Raw genomic sequence first — 15,189 nt, forward strand, 5'->3', positions numbered from 1 at the left:
AATCAGAAACCAACCTGCCAATGCTACGACCTCCACCTCACTCACAAGTGGTTGGCTCAAAAGGAGCCCCTGGAAGTTCTATAATACAGCTATATTTAAGTAAGTTATTAAGAAAGGGCAACGATATGTGCATTGTTATTACTTTGCTTTCATGTTTTGCAAACATTTTTCTTTAAAAATACACCTATTTTAAATGGATGCTTTTGCAGCAGCTAGCTTTTGTCGGCCAGCTAAGTTTGAGCGCCCGCTTCAGTTTTACAGCAGGCAGACATTGAAACGACTTAATATATTTAATCGATCTGGCAGCCGTTTTTTTACTTAACTGTTTTAAATTGTATAATTTTAATACTCCTTTTCTTAGTTCTTTATTTTTTTGCCATTTTACATATACTTGTTCATAAGGTATATACAAATAATAATAATATGTATATGATAACAACTACGTGCAGACATGTTGGATAATAAAGTAAAGTTTCTTAGAAGCCCATTTAAGATTCTTTTTTTATATATAATACATATAAAATTATATTATAAATAAATTATATCCTACTGTGTTTCTTTAAAAATCCCATATATTTAAAATACGCGCGCTCTGACAAAAACTGGATTTATTAGTAGGATTTCTCGCTTGCAACCAGGCAACACTGAATATGTGGTTGTTGTTGGCTCATCCAAACAGACGTTTTTTGTTTTTCTCTTCGCAAGGGTTACAAACACGCGCGCTCCGCCGTTTACGATTAAAATTTCTAGAGAAACATACAGATCAACAGAAAACCTATATTTCTATTCTTGCTGAAAATAAGTACAAGTTCTATAATTTGACTAACATTTGTTCCTGTAATTTTGCGTGCCGAGACCGCTTAAAAAAAACAAGCAACGGAAATAATTAATAATAAAGTGCGTGAGCTTTTTTTTATTATTATTTTTTAATGTGTTTGTGAGTGAGGTGTTTTTGGATGTGTGCGTATGTGCTTGTTGTGCATCTCACTTGTGTTTGTGGTTGTGTAGGTCAAGGTGAAGCAGCTGCACCGTTATTTCCCAACCATTGAGTTGCAGTTTGAATAGCAATTGCATGTTGGCATTGCAAATACTATATGCAGAAACCCTAAAAAGTCAATATTGCAGTTAGCCCCTCTCATTCGCACTCCCTCCCCTTCCCGCTCACACCTTTGCGAATGAGATAAGCACTAGATAAGCGTGTGTGCGTTACTGTTTAATTTAACCCTTAGGCTGGAATAAATTCAAACTAGCAATTTTAAAAGACGAAAATCGCTAAAAAATAGAAATACCTACATATTATTAAAATAATGCGGGATTTTGAATTGTTTGTTTTTATGAACAAGGAAACTAAACAATGCAGCATTTAGTATAAATATTTAATGTGCAACTTGCAACCTTGGCTAAATACCCATTTAATATAACCCCCAGGCGCAGTGCGATTAAGAAGTGAATAATTAATGTGGCAGCAGTAGCCCACCAGCAACGTGCAAATTGCAACGGCAATAGATTGTGCAACCTGCAACTTGCAACACAGGCGTCAAAACGGCGTTTCTACCGCAACGTCGCCTTTTTGGCGGCGGCAATGTGCCACCGGCGGTCTCCATGAAGCACCAGCCGCCGCCCCCGCCACTCCCCCTCAGCCAGCCGCCCGTTTTGGGTGGTGCAGCCGCTGGGGGCGTGGCCAGTGCCATCAGCAACATCAACAACAACAACAACAACATCGAGCCTGTTAAATGTCGTCCACCCATTTACCCCAAACGTAAGTAGATCCTTTCTCAAGGGTGCGAAAATACAAAACAACAGTTTAGCAAGGATTAAAAGGGTTGATGGGGTTGCTTTCGAGGGGTACAAAACATTTGCAGACCTTCATGCTGAACAGCACATTTTTCAACACACATGAGGAGATATTATGAATACTACTTTAGATCATGCAAACATCATTTAAAAACTGTGATTTTTCCTGAGTCAGTTCAAATCAAGCATTGAATCACTATGCTTACATCATTTTAGCAGTAACACTTTGGCGTTATCTTTGTTTTGTTTTATTAAATAAACTACCACTGGCGCTTATTACCAAGAACGACCTTTCAAGATAAGCGATTAATAATTTTACAACCGAATTAGAGAACGCTTTGCGCTTTAAAGGAATATTATAAAAAGATATTTTTGCATCTTTCGATGTAATATGATAAAGTTGCTACATATTCGACAGAACTTCATAAAAAGCAAACTTTAATAAAAAAAGCAACTTAGATCATTTTAGTTGGAGTGTAGGTTCCCCGCTGGCAAAAAGCCCTCGGCTGGATCGATCTTATCTGGTGTATGGGATCTCGATTGGCTTCCCCATTACGTGGCGCACTCCACTGCTTTTCCGCCGACAAGAAAATTGGCTGGCCAACTATTTTCCGATGGCTTGGAAAGTCGACGGCGGCTTCCTTTCCTTTTTTGCCAACTTCGCTTTGTTTTGGCTTCGCTTTCGCCTTTTTTTTTTTTTTTATATTTTTTTGTTTGAATTTATTTCTTGGCCATTGCTTTTGGACTGGAAGTTGCGATTGCCGTTTTTGGTAGGCGTAGACTTTGTTTTAATTTTTTCCCCCATGTTTTCTACTTTTTCTCCCCCCTTATTTTTGGTTTTGTGTGTAGCTTGCAGTGGGCCTTGGGCCTTTCGGTCTTGGCCATTTGGCATTGGCCTTAACTTGGTGGCAACGTGACCGCAGCTAACGGTACTCCTGGTTGACATGTCGTTAGTGTTCGTTGCGCATTTGTGTCGCCGATATCGGGGAACGCCTTAACCGAGCGGCCAAAGCGGTCAATTTAATTCTATACTTTTTCTGTACACATTGAAAAAATGTTATAATAAAGTTACTTTTATTAGAGACACCTTTATTTTATGTAAATACTTTTTGGAACTGCAACCAGAGAACTATATAAAAAATTAGATTCTATGAAAGTACGTTTTTACTCTTATTCTGGTATTAGTATGCTAAAAAATTCTTTGTTTGTTTAGTCATTGACAAACCCATGTTTACAGTCATACCTAGACTCAAAAATTAAACGTGATAAGATAAAAACATTCAGCAAGGGCTAATGGTATTTATAAACATTAACCTGTAAACTGAAGTGCTGTTTTATTGGACTGCTTGATTTTAGAGTATTTGCTCGCAACTTGTAAACCATTTTTATAGGGTTTTTATTAGACATATAAAAATAATTAGTAAAATCAAATAAGTTTCTCTTACTAATGCAATCACTGGCGGTGTTTGATTAGTTGATGCAACGGGGAAAAATCGCATTCATCTATTGTCCATTTATTGTTTTGCATTTATTTTCAAGTTGCAGTTGCCATCTTTTTAGGCATTCATTCGTTAGTTCCAATTAAAAATGCTGCAGTTTAGCGTTTAAAAACTCATTAAGAGCCAACTTCATTGTTATGGCGAATGAATACACATGTTCCCGCCGTCTCCTTCTCCGCTGTTGTGGCTGTCGTTCCCTTTCTTGATGTCTACTATATGTTCTGCTATATGTTTTCCATGCATTGTTCAAATGCGGGGGCGTTAACATGCAGTGCAACAGCAGCGGATACAATAATAGAACCAGAATGTCCGGAAAAATTAATATTTTAATTAAGAAAGAACCGTATATGAAAATAAACTTTTTGACTTGTATAATTAAATTTAAAAATGTTATTTTAATTAAGAATTTGATTAGTGCTTGTTCTGAATAGGCTTTTTAGCTTTTGACCCTATTTTTTTGTCCCTTTCTTTACTTAGTACACAGTGGGAGTGGAAATTTCATGGCAATTAGGGAAATCAGTGCATAAAGCTGTCAAATGCCCGGTTCCCCAAAAAGGGGTTAAGTGGCGGGAGGTGGAGCTGCAATGGCACAGATTTGAATGTTATAGTCTATACAAGCATTATAAATAGAATGCGTAAATCAGACAGGGTGCATTTCGGATGGAGCAAACCCAGAAGTGGTGGGCTGTCAAAGGCGGGACAGATCCATTTCGAAGATCAAAGTTGCAGACTGACATCGACATTCCATTAACAACTGCCGAAGAAGTAATAGATATTAATAGTTTTATGGTTTTAGCATAAAACTTAAATCTTTAATTCGAAATATCAAGTCTTTTTCCTTCTTAAAGTTATTTAAATATGTAGGGTATATCGCTTTACAATAGAATGTTGATTTTCTGATAGCCTTATGAAATACACACTTGGAATATCAAAGAATTCGATTTTCAATGGTGAAATCTGAATGGCTGTCGTTTCAACCTCATCGAAACATCGAAAGATATTCCCTGATTTAGGGTGCAGAATTTATGGAGCTATTGTGCGGCTTTCGGGTCGAGTTCATGCAACATAAACATTTTCCTGTGTGGAAAGCAATGAATTTCGAAATCGAACGGATTGAAAATGGCTCTCCGAGTGCAAGAAATTCCCTTGAAATGCTGGGAAAAGGAGCAGGGGGATCCCCATCAAGGTGACAGAAGGGGCGGGGAAATGGGAGGTGGTGGACCTGGGCAGCTACTTCAAATGCCGTCAATTGTTTTGAAAGTTTTCAGCGTGCCAAGAGCGGCGATGCAGCTATTTATGGAACCGTGCAACAAGGCCCCAACAAATGCCCTTGGATGTGCGGACAGCTGTACAGTGAAGCCTGGCCAGGTTGCAAAAAAAAAAAAAAATAGTTTCATATTCGAAAATTGTGTTTGTTGCATATTCCTTTTGAACTGATTAAAAAGCAGATTGTGCACTCTGTTTGAAAGAAAATTATAGTTAATAGGCTTGACAAAATTGTAGTTATTTTTGAGCAAGTTCTACTTTGGTTGCAACCTCTTTGGCTTTTGTTTACTTACCCAAATGCCTCTGGGGCCGGGCCGAAATGAAACCGAATGGGTTGGGCTGGAAAAAGCAGAAAAGTAAGCGGAGAAGAAACCCAATGCCGATGCACGTTCAATGGCTGCATCAAGAGGCACTTCCAGCCCCAAAGTCTCCCCCTAACCCCCTTCACACCCCCGAAGACCCCTTTATTTTTATTCCTATTCCCCAGTCTGGGCACTCGTGCGTTCAACAAGCCACTCGAACTCTGGCAAGAAAAGGAACAAGATGCGTAAGGCCCAAGAAAAATATAACAAGATTCCAAAGGCAACCAATTTCACAAATACCCTACTTAATTTTATGCAAAATTTACTCTCTAATTAAATTCGATAGGTATTAAGGGATATCATAAAATTGATAAGTGTATATATAACTATTCCCCGCAAACCCTTGCCATCCTCAAATCGAAACCCCTTTGAAAAGGGTATACGAACAAACTGAAAAACTTGAGAAAAAGTGAGTTGCATTCTGCAACAGAACTCGAATTGAACTTAATTGAAATGAAATTGAGATGGGCGAAAGGAAAGGGGGTGGGGAAACAGGGCGGATGAGTGAACGACTGAGATTGAAATTGATGTGTCGCCAAGTGTTAAATGGTCTGTCATAATGCCGATCGAGATCGTGTGACGACGGCGAGGGAAAATCATATCCCAGGCCATTTGCCAGCGATTCCGATCAAACGATAGATGCTCAAGTGCTTGACACCCAACAACCTATATAATAATTCTCGTGAGTGTGCTTTCCCTCCTCGCACAGCAATTGATGGGAATTACGAAAACACACCCGAGAAAACAATTCATTGAATCACGAAGATTGTTAAAAAAAAAAAAAACACAGAAGAAGTTTTATGCCTTGCTATTATTCATTGATGCTTTGATATTTTTTAGTCTTTTTTTTATGTGTAGGACATACAGCGACAGACAGTCGACCCAGCCATTATGACGATGACACCGACAAGTCTAGTCAATGAACCTCATCGAAGTGGGGCAAATGCGGGGAAAAGCGGTGGGGCAGCGATGGAAACTGCAACGCCCACAGAAAAGCTCTTTGGGATAAACAAACGACAATAAGCAGCGGCGATAAAGATCTCCAACGAGAGCGGCTGACACAGAGAGAAATATTGGATTTAGGAGGGGGTAACTATCAGATTTATAAAATTGAGAGCTCAGATTATGTCAGCCATGTGGGTGGGATGGAAAACGAAAAACGGAAAACGTCGGGGGTGGTGGAGCGTGGTAGATGATACTCTGTGGGCGTTTTCACATCTCGACTGATGGAGTTGATAAAGCAGGTGGAGGAGTTGAAAGAATTCTTAATTCTTTTCCAGCTTAACCTTAATTTGAACATTAAAACATTTTAACATTTTAAGAAGTTAGTTTTAAAATGCAAACTAGCCCCACTTTTGCTCTGTGCACTTGGCATCTTACCCTTTATAACGCGTGGCTGCCTGCAATTGTTTACTCAAGCCAATCCTCGAGTCATTGCGCTCATTAGCCTTCCTTACGGTCTGGGCCCGATTTCGCACATTTATCCGACAGATGCAGAAGATATGGCCAGTGGCCACACAAGCAGCGATCCGGCGAGATAACTGTACTCGTATCTGCGCCCTAAGACTCAAGCAAATATCTTGGCCCAGCACGATAATGCTGCGCAGCAAGTTCATCCGATGTTTACACGCGATTCGCAACAATTGAGCAAAGTTTACATAAAACATTTCGAGCCGCATGGTGTGAGAAGGGATAAGAAAGTGAATTTTTTCAGCTGATTTCCTGTTTGGTTTAACTTCTTGATTAAGCTTTCTTAACATTTAATTATTATAAATATTTTTTAATATATGTATATAAAATAGCCGCAGGAAGTGTAGTTCTGTTTGAAGCTTTGAGCCTTGTTTGCGTGGTGGTGTTCACCCTGCTGAAAGGACTGCATTTTAACTCATCCTTGGCCCTAATGGCTGAATGCGTTTCGTACTCGATTAAATGCAAAACGTGAGCGGGAACAATGAACTGAGTGTGTCCCCGCTGTCACCCCTGGAAACTCAGGGGGTGGGTGGTTAGCCGATCCCTGTGGGGTTGGACCCTCGGCCAAGTATTCAAGGTGGTTCGGTATGAGAACTTGAAGTTCCTTGTGAAATAATGCTGGAAACCTGAACCCCAAGCACAGGAAGCACTGTATTTGCCTCGCAGTTAAGATTATAATGTAACAAAACGTTTTCAATTTGTTTTTTCAAATTTAAAACAACATGGAAGCTCTATTTAATCCAAATACATCTTACTGTTTACATTACTCTTGCTTATCGTAAACATTTTCAGGTAAAAACTATTACTTGCAAAGACCTGAAATTCTAGAAATTCAAGATTTTGCAAATATCTGGCAACGTCGAAGGGCGACCGTTATTCCGTCAGTTTTGACAAAAAATCCCCGTAACATCTGGTCCACTTTGTTTCGGGCTTCCGCTAGTTTGAGCCAAGTTCCGAGGCGCAGGCGCGGAGAGAACGCGAATAGGGGGTGATAGTACGGGGGAAAGTTGCATTTCGGTGTTGCCACTTCATGTAACATCCTCGGCAAAGGACATGTGTGAGGGGTGGGTGGGTTGGTTGTGTGGGTGGCAAGAGAGCAGGGGAAAGAGAGAGAGCGCCCGAGAGCCCATTAAATTTTGATGGTTTTAGGGCAGTTCGCTCGCCAGTTGCAGCTCCACCACAATACAATAAAGTGTTCATCAAACTCGGGGATTTAAATTTTTTCAACGACCAAACAAATAACAAACAACCAATAACAAAACGCACAAATAAGACCAAATAAAAAAAAAAGAAAACTGCCAAACAAGCAAACAATCCAACTATGTGGCAAACTTGCTGATAAACAGGAAGATACACAGTGAAAACCCGGAAGGCAAAAGAAAAGTGCCGAGGCTTTGGCCAATTACGTTTTAAGTAGGCGTTCCGTATACACACGAAACTCGGCGGGAAAGGGAGCCGGGGGGCAAGTGAGTGTGAGGAGCAAGGGATAAGGAGCAAGGAGCAAGGAGGACCTAAGACCAGGACACACCAGCAGCAGCAGCAGCAGGAACATGTGTAAGAATCTGGTGGGGTATTCCCCTTTCCATTCACTTCTCTAACTCCTCCTGTCACCGCTCCGCCACTCGAAAGTCATTCCAACATATTATTTGCCTAATGAGACGGCGATGAAGTCGCTCAAGAACCGAGCTTCAGGTCCCAAGTGCAAGGTCCTTCAGTCGATTAGCCCGTCAAGGGTTCCCACTCCCGACTTTACAAGCTGAGAAGAAATACCTAAGATTCAGCATTAGCTACGATTTGCACACAAAACAATAAATATTTCAATTTTCTTTTCTTTGAAATCATTGAGATGACATTCACTGAATCACTGAATAATCAATTTCATCATATTTTCAAATATTATATGTACTTATTTTTGGGTTTTTCAAAATAAAATTAATTAATTATATTATTAATATAATATATATATATATTATAATAATCTGGGAAAAAACTTTAAAATGCGTAATAAATCTTATTAAAATATTTAATTAAATTTGTTGGTGTTAGCGACCCAGACCTTGAGCCGGCAAAACACCAAATATTTAATTTAATACAATTTTTGATTTTGGGTTTTTCAATATAACATGTTGAGATTTTATTTAATAGGCTTGCTACGAAGATTGTTGTTTATAAACAAATTTTTATAATACTTTATAATATCCCTTATTGCAGCCAAAACGCCCTCGTTCGACAAGGATCGGGATTACATAGGCTTCGCCACGCTCCCGGAGCAAGTGCACCGGAAGTCGGTGAAGCGGGGCTTCGAGTTCACCCTGATGGTGGTCGGCGAGTCCGGGCTGGGCAAGTCCACCCTGATCAACAGCCTCTTCCTGGGCGATCTCTACAAGAACCGACAGATGCCCAACGTGGAGGAGCGGATCGAGAAGACGACGAAGGTGGAGAAGAAGACGATGGACATCGAGGAGCGGGGCGTCCGCCTTCGTCTGACGGTGGTGGACACCCCGGGCTTCGGCGACGCCATCAACTGCGAGGACAGCTGGCGTGTGTGCACCCAGTACATCGACGAGCAGTTCCGCCAGTACTTCACCGACGAGAGCGGACTCAACCGCCGCAACATCCAGGACAACCGGGTGCACTGCTGCCTCTACTTCGTCCCGCCATGGGGTCACAGGTGAGGATAGATTCCATGAAACTGGAAAATCCACTTAGTCGTTTCGAGATGCTCGAATCAATATTAAATATGCACCTTTGAACATTAAGAATTTCCAAAGAACAAATCCAAAGCTATTTGGAAAAGGTTATCTATAAATGTGTATTCATATTCAAAATGTTCATATTGAGTCATATATTTTTAATACAAACAGTATCATCAATAAAACTGGGAGGTTTTAAATTTTTTGATTCTTGGAAACCTCATTTATATTTGTTGTTATTTTTTAACCAGTGTCCTTTCGATTCCTTTCAGCCTGCGCCAGATGGACCTTGACCTGATCAGGCGGCTGCACCGCAAGGTGAACATTGTGCTGGTGATCGGCAAGGCCGACTGTCTCAACAAGCAGGAGGTGCGCAAGCTGAAGGAGCGCATCCTGCAGGACCTCGAGGACAACCACATTCAGCTGTACCAGTTTCCCGAGTGCGATTCCGATGAGGACGACGACTTCAAGCAGCAGGATCGCGAGCTGAAGGCCTCCATTCCGTTCGCCGTCGTCGGCAGCAATACCATTTTGGAGGTGGCCGGCAAGAAGGTCAGGGGTCGCCAATATCCGTGGGGCGTGGTCAACGTCGAGGATCCGGAGCACAGTGACTTCATCAAGCTGCGCACCTTCTTGATATCGACGCACATGCAGGACCTCAAGGACACCACGCAGGTGCGTTTTTGGCTTGCGATTCTTGAATTCCTTAGGTACTTACCACACTTACTTGTTTTTTGATATTTCAGGACGTGCACTACGAGAACTTCCGGGCGCAGTGCATCTCGCAGATTTCGCAGCACGCGCTGCGCGAACGCGGCAAGTTGAAGCGGGACTCGATCAGCTCGACGAACGGATTCGATGCGGCCATCTCGGAGACGGACCGGCTGCTGCTGCAGAAGGACGAGGAGATACGGAGGATGCAGGACATGCTCACCCAAATGCAGGAGAAGCTCAAGCAGACCCATCTCATGGAGATGAAGAAGAACGACAGCGTGATCGACGTCTAGGGAATGGAAACGGGAACGTGTTCAATTTTGCACCGCGATATATGCATCTACCTAATATATAGGACCTATATGGTGACCCAGAGACAAGATCCTGGAGCAGCTGCAACCAAATCGACTTTGTTCATAAGCTAGCACAGACTTTTAAAACCGCCTCCTTTGGATCCAGAAACCACAAAAACAAAAACAAAAACAAAATTACATACAACGAGACTCCCCGAAAAGCACAAGAAGAAGAAAAAAAAACGACAACTACTTTTGACATCACAGCCTTTTTCAATTTTGTAGCTAAGGTAACGATTTCTTTTAGGATTACCGATTTAATGGAACACATCTATCTTGAGGAATTAGCTATTGATCTATACGATTACGATATTATACCAAAGTTTAAGGAGTTTCAAAAACTTAACGCAAGTAAATTGTTAATGGAAAGATGATCAAGAAACCACAGAGGCACATAGAAGTACCGTTACAAGGAAAGACAGAAACAGAACCCATAATTGTTTTATTTATTTATTTTGTATTGTTCATTTTGATTTTCGCATTGAGTTTTGTTTCGGCATTCGGAAAGAACCGAATAACGAGCAAGTTCGCCTGAATTATGTATGTGTAAAGAACTTTTACCCTTTATATTGTAAGAATATATCAGATCGGATATATATATAAATATGTATGTGTAGGACAAACCGCTGGAGGTTTTGGCACTGAATTTCTATGAATCGACTTTCAGCAAGTTCCAATTATTTATGCTAATTACGTATAATCAGATATATCTATGAACAAAACCTATTTTGTTGAAACGAATTGTTAATGAATTTATTTTAAATTAATCGATTAAGCCTTTAAGCAACAACCATAATATATAAATGAAATTATAGTCGAAAAATTATATATAAACATAGCGATTGCTAAAGATCGATTTCAATAAAGATAAAAACAACTTTAGTGGTGCATTTAAAATCGTGATTGATTCGCAATTATTTTTAGTGGAAGATTGAAAATTTGCAGGACCTGTAAAAAGGTTTGTACATAACGCTTGTAAAAATATTTACACATTTGAAGCATTTCTTATTGATTTTAAGATAACAAGTATCAAAAATACAATTAAAACTTAAATATTATGTTTTTTTGCATGAGCGGTTACACATTATTTAAAAATTGAAAAACAAACCATCGATATATCGAACGTTGATTATATCTAAGGATCGATAAAAGCGGCTTGGTTCGATAACTTATCGACCGTGAGGCCCACTTTTGTTTACTTTTCGTTCATAATATTTTGATTGACTGAAAAAATATATAAAATTGGGAAATGGACTTGGATTTGTCACGCACAGATATGATAGAACATCTTAAAATGGTGACTGTTTTGATTGAACGTAGTCTTGATCATTAAATAATATGCTTGTTTTCAGAGGGGAATATATGTGCCCGATGCAGAGGGTTTGCCAATGGAGCAGCTAGAAGATATCTACCGGGGATTCGTGGTCCCCAGGCCGAAAAGAGAGCGGGAGCGCGGGCGGGATCCTAAACCGATTCCCATGGAGATGGAGCAGTTGACTCAGCGGATCAAGTCGGTGGCGGTGGTGGGTCGAAAAAGAGCACAACCCCCGGCAGATAGCGATACGGCAAAGCAATTTAGAATGGACCGGAGCTGACATCGGATGGAATTCCATTGCTAAGAATTAGTTGAAAAACTACCGTCCATCGAGATGCGCCTGCTGCTCCTCCTTTGTGCCCTGCTGGCTTTGTCCGATGCCATATCACCCACAGCAACAAACACTCAGGTTCGTACGTGCAATACATTAAATATCCTTCAATTAGTATTATATTGATTGAATCGTTAAATCATCGTTAAAATCACATTAAAATTGGTTTTAGTTGACTGCCGGACCAATTGGCATAAAACTTCAAGAGCTCCAAGACCGATTTAAATTTACCAGCTCCGAGTTTTCAAACGACAAGGACAAGTGGGCTGACCTGTACATCAAGCTTGCCCAACACATCAGCGAGGAGAGACGGTGCTACATCAGTACCCCGAACTCTCTATCCGCCTGCGAAATGATACAGCATGTGAGGGGCAACCTGAAACACTTAATGGCTGGAGGGCTGACCAAGCTCTTGCTCGCCGAGGAGAGCATCTGGAAGTATGGCCTGTACATGGCGAACGTGGTTGATGCCGCTCTGCTGCGGGATATCCTGTGGCACGCCATCGGGGATGTGCACCTGTATCGGTCACCCAAAAAGCTGGCCCAACAGCTGGAGGATTTTGGCGCGCTTCACGGCGAGATAAGCTTTTCGATGTTGATCGAGGCCCAGCTGGCACTCTTCTCAACATATCAGGTCACGCAGTATGAGAACAAAGCGTTTCTAATCAGCATGTACCAAATACTCAACCGGATAATGAATGACAGCATGTACGCCAGCATGGCCTGGGATCTTCGTCAGCGAGTAGAGGCCCTTGAGAGGAGCATACTGCCTCCCGCTTTCAAGCAGCTCCTTGATCCGGAGGGCTTCTGCCTGCTCAACCGCTATACTGGCGGCTACCTTTATACTGCCGTAACGTGCATTTTTGACAGCGGTTCGAACAGGGGCGTGTTTAACTGGTTCTGGCCCAAACACACCGATTCCGCGGGCAGAATACGGGCCTTTGTCCAGGACCTGAACGCAACCTCTGGGAGCCAAGTTCTTGTAAAACTCCGCGGCGAGCGTTTTAAGTGGTTTTACCACGTAGATCGCTCCGAAAACAACCGAGTGGCGGCCTTACGAAAGGGCACTCCGCGTTTTGAAGACAGTGTGTGGAGCGTCGAGCACTGGGACGGCGCCCTCACGTTCCGTCAGGGTGCTCTCACCATGTGCAACGTATGTTGCGGCCTTAAGCGGAAACCTGTCGGGATGGTACCCAATAAGATAGGAGTGCCTCCGCCAGACAGTTGTCAGTGGAAGCCGGTAAAATGTGACATTTCGTATTCATGGTAACAATTTTTATACGACTTCAAAAGGAACATGAATAAAACAAAATTTTCAATATGCTTGAACTTCGTGTAAAATTAATAATTTCGATTTTTCGATTTATTCCTAAGCAGTCGTACGGACATGAGTTACATAAATTACAGTGTGCCTTTCAGTCCAGTCAAAAAAAAAAAAGTAAACAGACGGGGGGAATTATAAACGAACAGTACATAAAGCAACTGAATTTTATAAGTACACAATGAGAACAAGGTGGGAAATGTAAGTACTGGTATGCCAGAAGCACAGTGGGATAATGAGTACTTAGTCTAAAACGTTTTTGGTTTAGCTGCTGGGCTACTGCAACGGCTGGTGGTCTGCATCGTGGTCCGCGTATTCGTCATCGCTCTCCTCGTTTTCCAACTCGCGGGCGTGCAGGCGATGGCGAAACTGCGAATTCGGCAGTGGTATATTGACGCGGTGGCGCGAGCGATTGAGCAAACGTCGGCTAGCCGACGGACGGTAGTACATGCTGCACTGCAGAAACTCCTCGGGATCCTCCTGCGGAGCCGCCTCCATGGATTCCTCTATAGCACGTGAATAGTCCTCGATCTCCTCGTCGTCCAGATGCGGTGCACCATTGGCGAACATGGCGAAGCGCGTGGGATCGCGCAGGTTGCTAATCACCTTCCACTGCTTGCACTCCGGACTGTTGACAAATTTCCTGAGATCCGCCAGCGACTTGGAGGTCTCCTTGACCGTCTGATGGTGGTACTCCTCCTGGGTGAGCAGTCGTCTCTTGGGCGGAAATCGCCGGCGGTAAACGACCATGGCATAGCCCACCCACGATCGGGGTAAATAGTGGGCCACAAAGGCTATGACCATTAGGAAGATCAAGGCGCTCGTGTGCCAGCTGCTGAAATAAACCAGGACGCCACCCATCGCCTGCAGCACCCACATTATGATGTTCTGAGAGCGCGGATTTTTTGGCGGGCCAATGCGATAGCAAATCTGTTGGGTTAGAGGGAAATAGACAAAAATGATTAATAAAAGAGCTAACCAAAGAACAAAATGTATACATAATTAGTTATTATTTAGTGTTAGTGTTAGTTATATAAACATAATTGTTCAATGCTATGCAGAAATAAACAAATTATATATCTTAATGGCAATAAAGGAATTGAAATACTCACCAGAAAGGAAATCAGCCCGGTGACCACCAGGTACCACACCACATGGTCGCGGTAGGTGAGCAGAATCAGTCGCATGTTATCCGCCAACTGTTTGAGGACATAGAAGCCAATGGTCCAGCCGCCGATCAGGACGCCGTACATCATGGGACGGCGTGGGAATAGCTTGGCGGCCAAGTAGATTATCACCAGTAGGGAGGCGCAGATGCCCAGGAGGACACCGGCCAGATAATAGAACACACTGTTCTTAGCCAGCCGTCGGGCGCTCCAGAAAGCCAAAATGCCCAGCGAGAACTGGATAAGTCGCCACAGATCCAATTGGATGGTGTTCAGGAGGACACTGTACGGTTGCCTCGATGAGATTCCGATGCATTGCTGTTCGAAGGGCGATAGCTGGAGCCGCTGACGCTTCTGGGAGAACAGGGTGATGCTGAACAGCGATCGCTGTTCGTTGTAGTGCTCCAAGACTTCCTCGGGCGTCTTGCCGCCGTATTGGGCATAATCATCGCTGGCGATCGTCAGGACAAACTCCACCGTCTCGAAAAGATTAATTACGGAGTGCCGCTTGCCCGGATAGCAATATGTTCGCAGTGTCTTCGATCCGTAGGCGTTTTCAGTAATATTCAAGGATGTTCCGGGTGTGAGAAAAGCCGTGTCCGAGGAAACCGGATTTCCCAAAGTGAACACCACGGCCCCGGCCAGCAGACAAAGTACTGCCCACTGCATTGCCACTGGACCGAAAGAGATTTACTTAGTTTTACTTAGTTACGCTTTTAAATCGCATAAACACTCACCTTTTAACTGATGTTTTGTTTATTATTGCTTGTCCAAGGACCGCCGGCGATAACGATAGAAAGGAAGCCAAGCACAAGCGATATCTGCGCGACTTTCGATAGATTGTATTTCGGTTTTCTTGTGCTCCTCGGTAACTTTTTTTGTTGTCCCTTACTTGTGGTTATTCC

The 15,189-nt window shown here is 42.4% G+C and overlaps 4 protein-coding genes across 5 annotated transcripts; 3 read left to right on the plus strand and 1 right to left on the minus strand.

Moving 5' to 3' along the window:
• The first annotated feature begins 677 nt into the window (after positions 1-677).
• On the plus strand, positions 678-11,054 carry LOC108098105 (septin-2). Of its 2 annotated transcripts, XM_017200817.2 has the most exons (5): positions 678-897; positions 1,429-1,759; positions 8,603-9,062; positions 9,357-9,759; positions 9,831-11,054. In XM_017200817.2, exons 2-5 carry the CDS (start codon positions 1,603-1,605, stop codon positions 10,089-10,091), a joined length of 1,281 nt encoding a protein of 426 aa, XP_017056306.1. In that variant the 5' UTR covers positions 678-897; positions 1,429-1,602; the 3' UTR covers positions 10,092-11,054. The 2 variants fall into 2 exon arrangements, with proteins under 2 accessions (XP_017056306.1, XP_017056307.1); XM_017200818.2 differs by lacking the exons at positions 678-897; positions 1,429-1,759 and adding an exon at positions 7,537-7,945.
• Positions 11,055-11,335: 281 nt separating this feature from the next.
• On the plus strand, positions 11,336-11,746 carry LOC108097927. The gene is made up of 2 exons (XM_017200480.2): positions 11,336-11,448; positions 11,504-11,746. The coding sequence occupies exons 1-2, from the start codon at positions 11,401-11,403 to the stop codon at positions 11,744-11,746; spliced, it is 291 nt and encodes a 96-aa protein (XP_017055969.1). The 5' UTR covers positions 11,336-11,400.
• Positions 11,747-11,772: 26 nt separating this feature from the next.
• Positions 11,773-13,142, plus strand: LOC108097926. The gene is made up of 2 exons (XM_017200479.2): positions 11,773-11,875; positions 11,970-13,142. The coding sequence occupies exons 1-2, from the start codon at positions 11,801-11,803 to the stop codon at positions 13,065-13,067; spliced, it is 1,173 nt and encodes a 390-aa protein (XP_017055968.1). The 5' UTR covers positions 11,773-11,800; the 3' UTR covers positions 13,068-13,142.
• On the minus strand, positions 13,117-15,156 carry LOC108097925 (nuclear envelope integral membrane protein 1). The gene is made up of 3 exons (XM_017200478.2): positions 15,022-15,156; positions 14,231-14,958; positions 13,117-14,048 (listed from the first exon to the last, which is right to left on the minus strand). The coding sequence occupies exons 2-3, from the start codon at positions 14,951-14,953 to the stop codon at positions 13,395-13,397; spliced, it is 1,377 nt and encodes a 458-aa protein (XP_017055967.1). The 5' UTR covers positions 14,954-14,958; positions 15,022-15,156; the 3' UTR covers positions 13,117-13,394.
• Between the last annotated feature and the right edge of the window lie 33 nt (positions 15,157-15,189).

The sequence above is a fragment of the Drosophila ficusphila genome, unplaced genomic scaffold, assembly GCF_018152265.1.
Source record: "Drosophila ficusphila isolate 14025-0441.05 unplaced genomic scaffold, ASM1815226v1 contig_197, whole genome shotgun sequence".
Lineage (NCBI taxonomy): Eukaryota > Metazoa > Arthropoda > Insecta > Diptera > Drosophilidae > Drosophila > Drosophila ficusphila.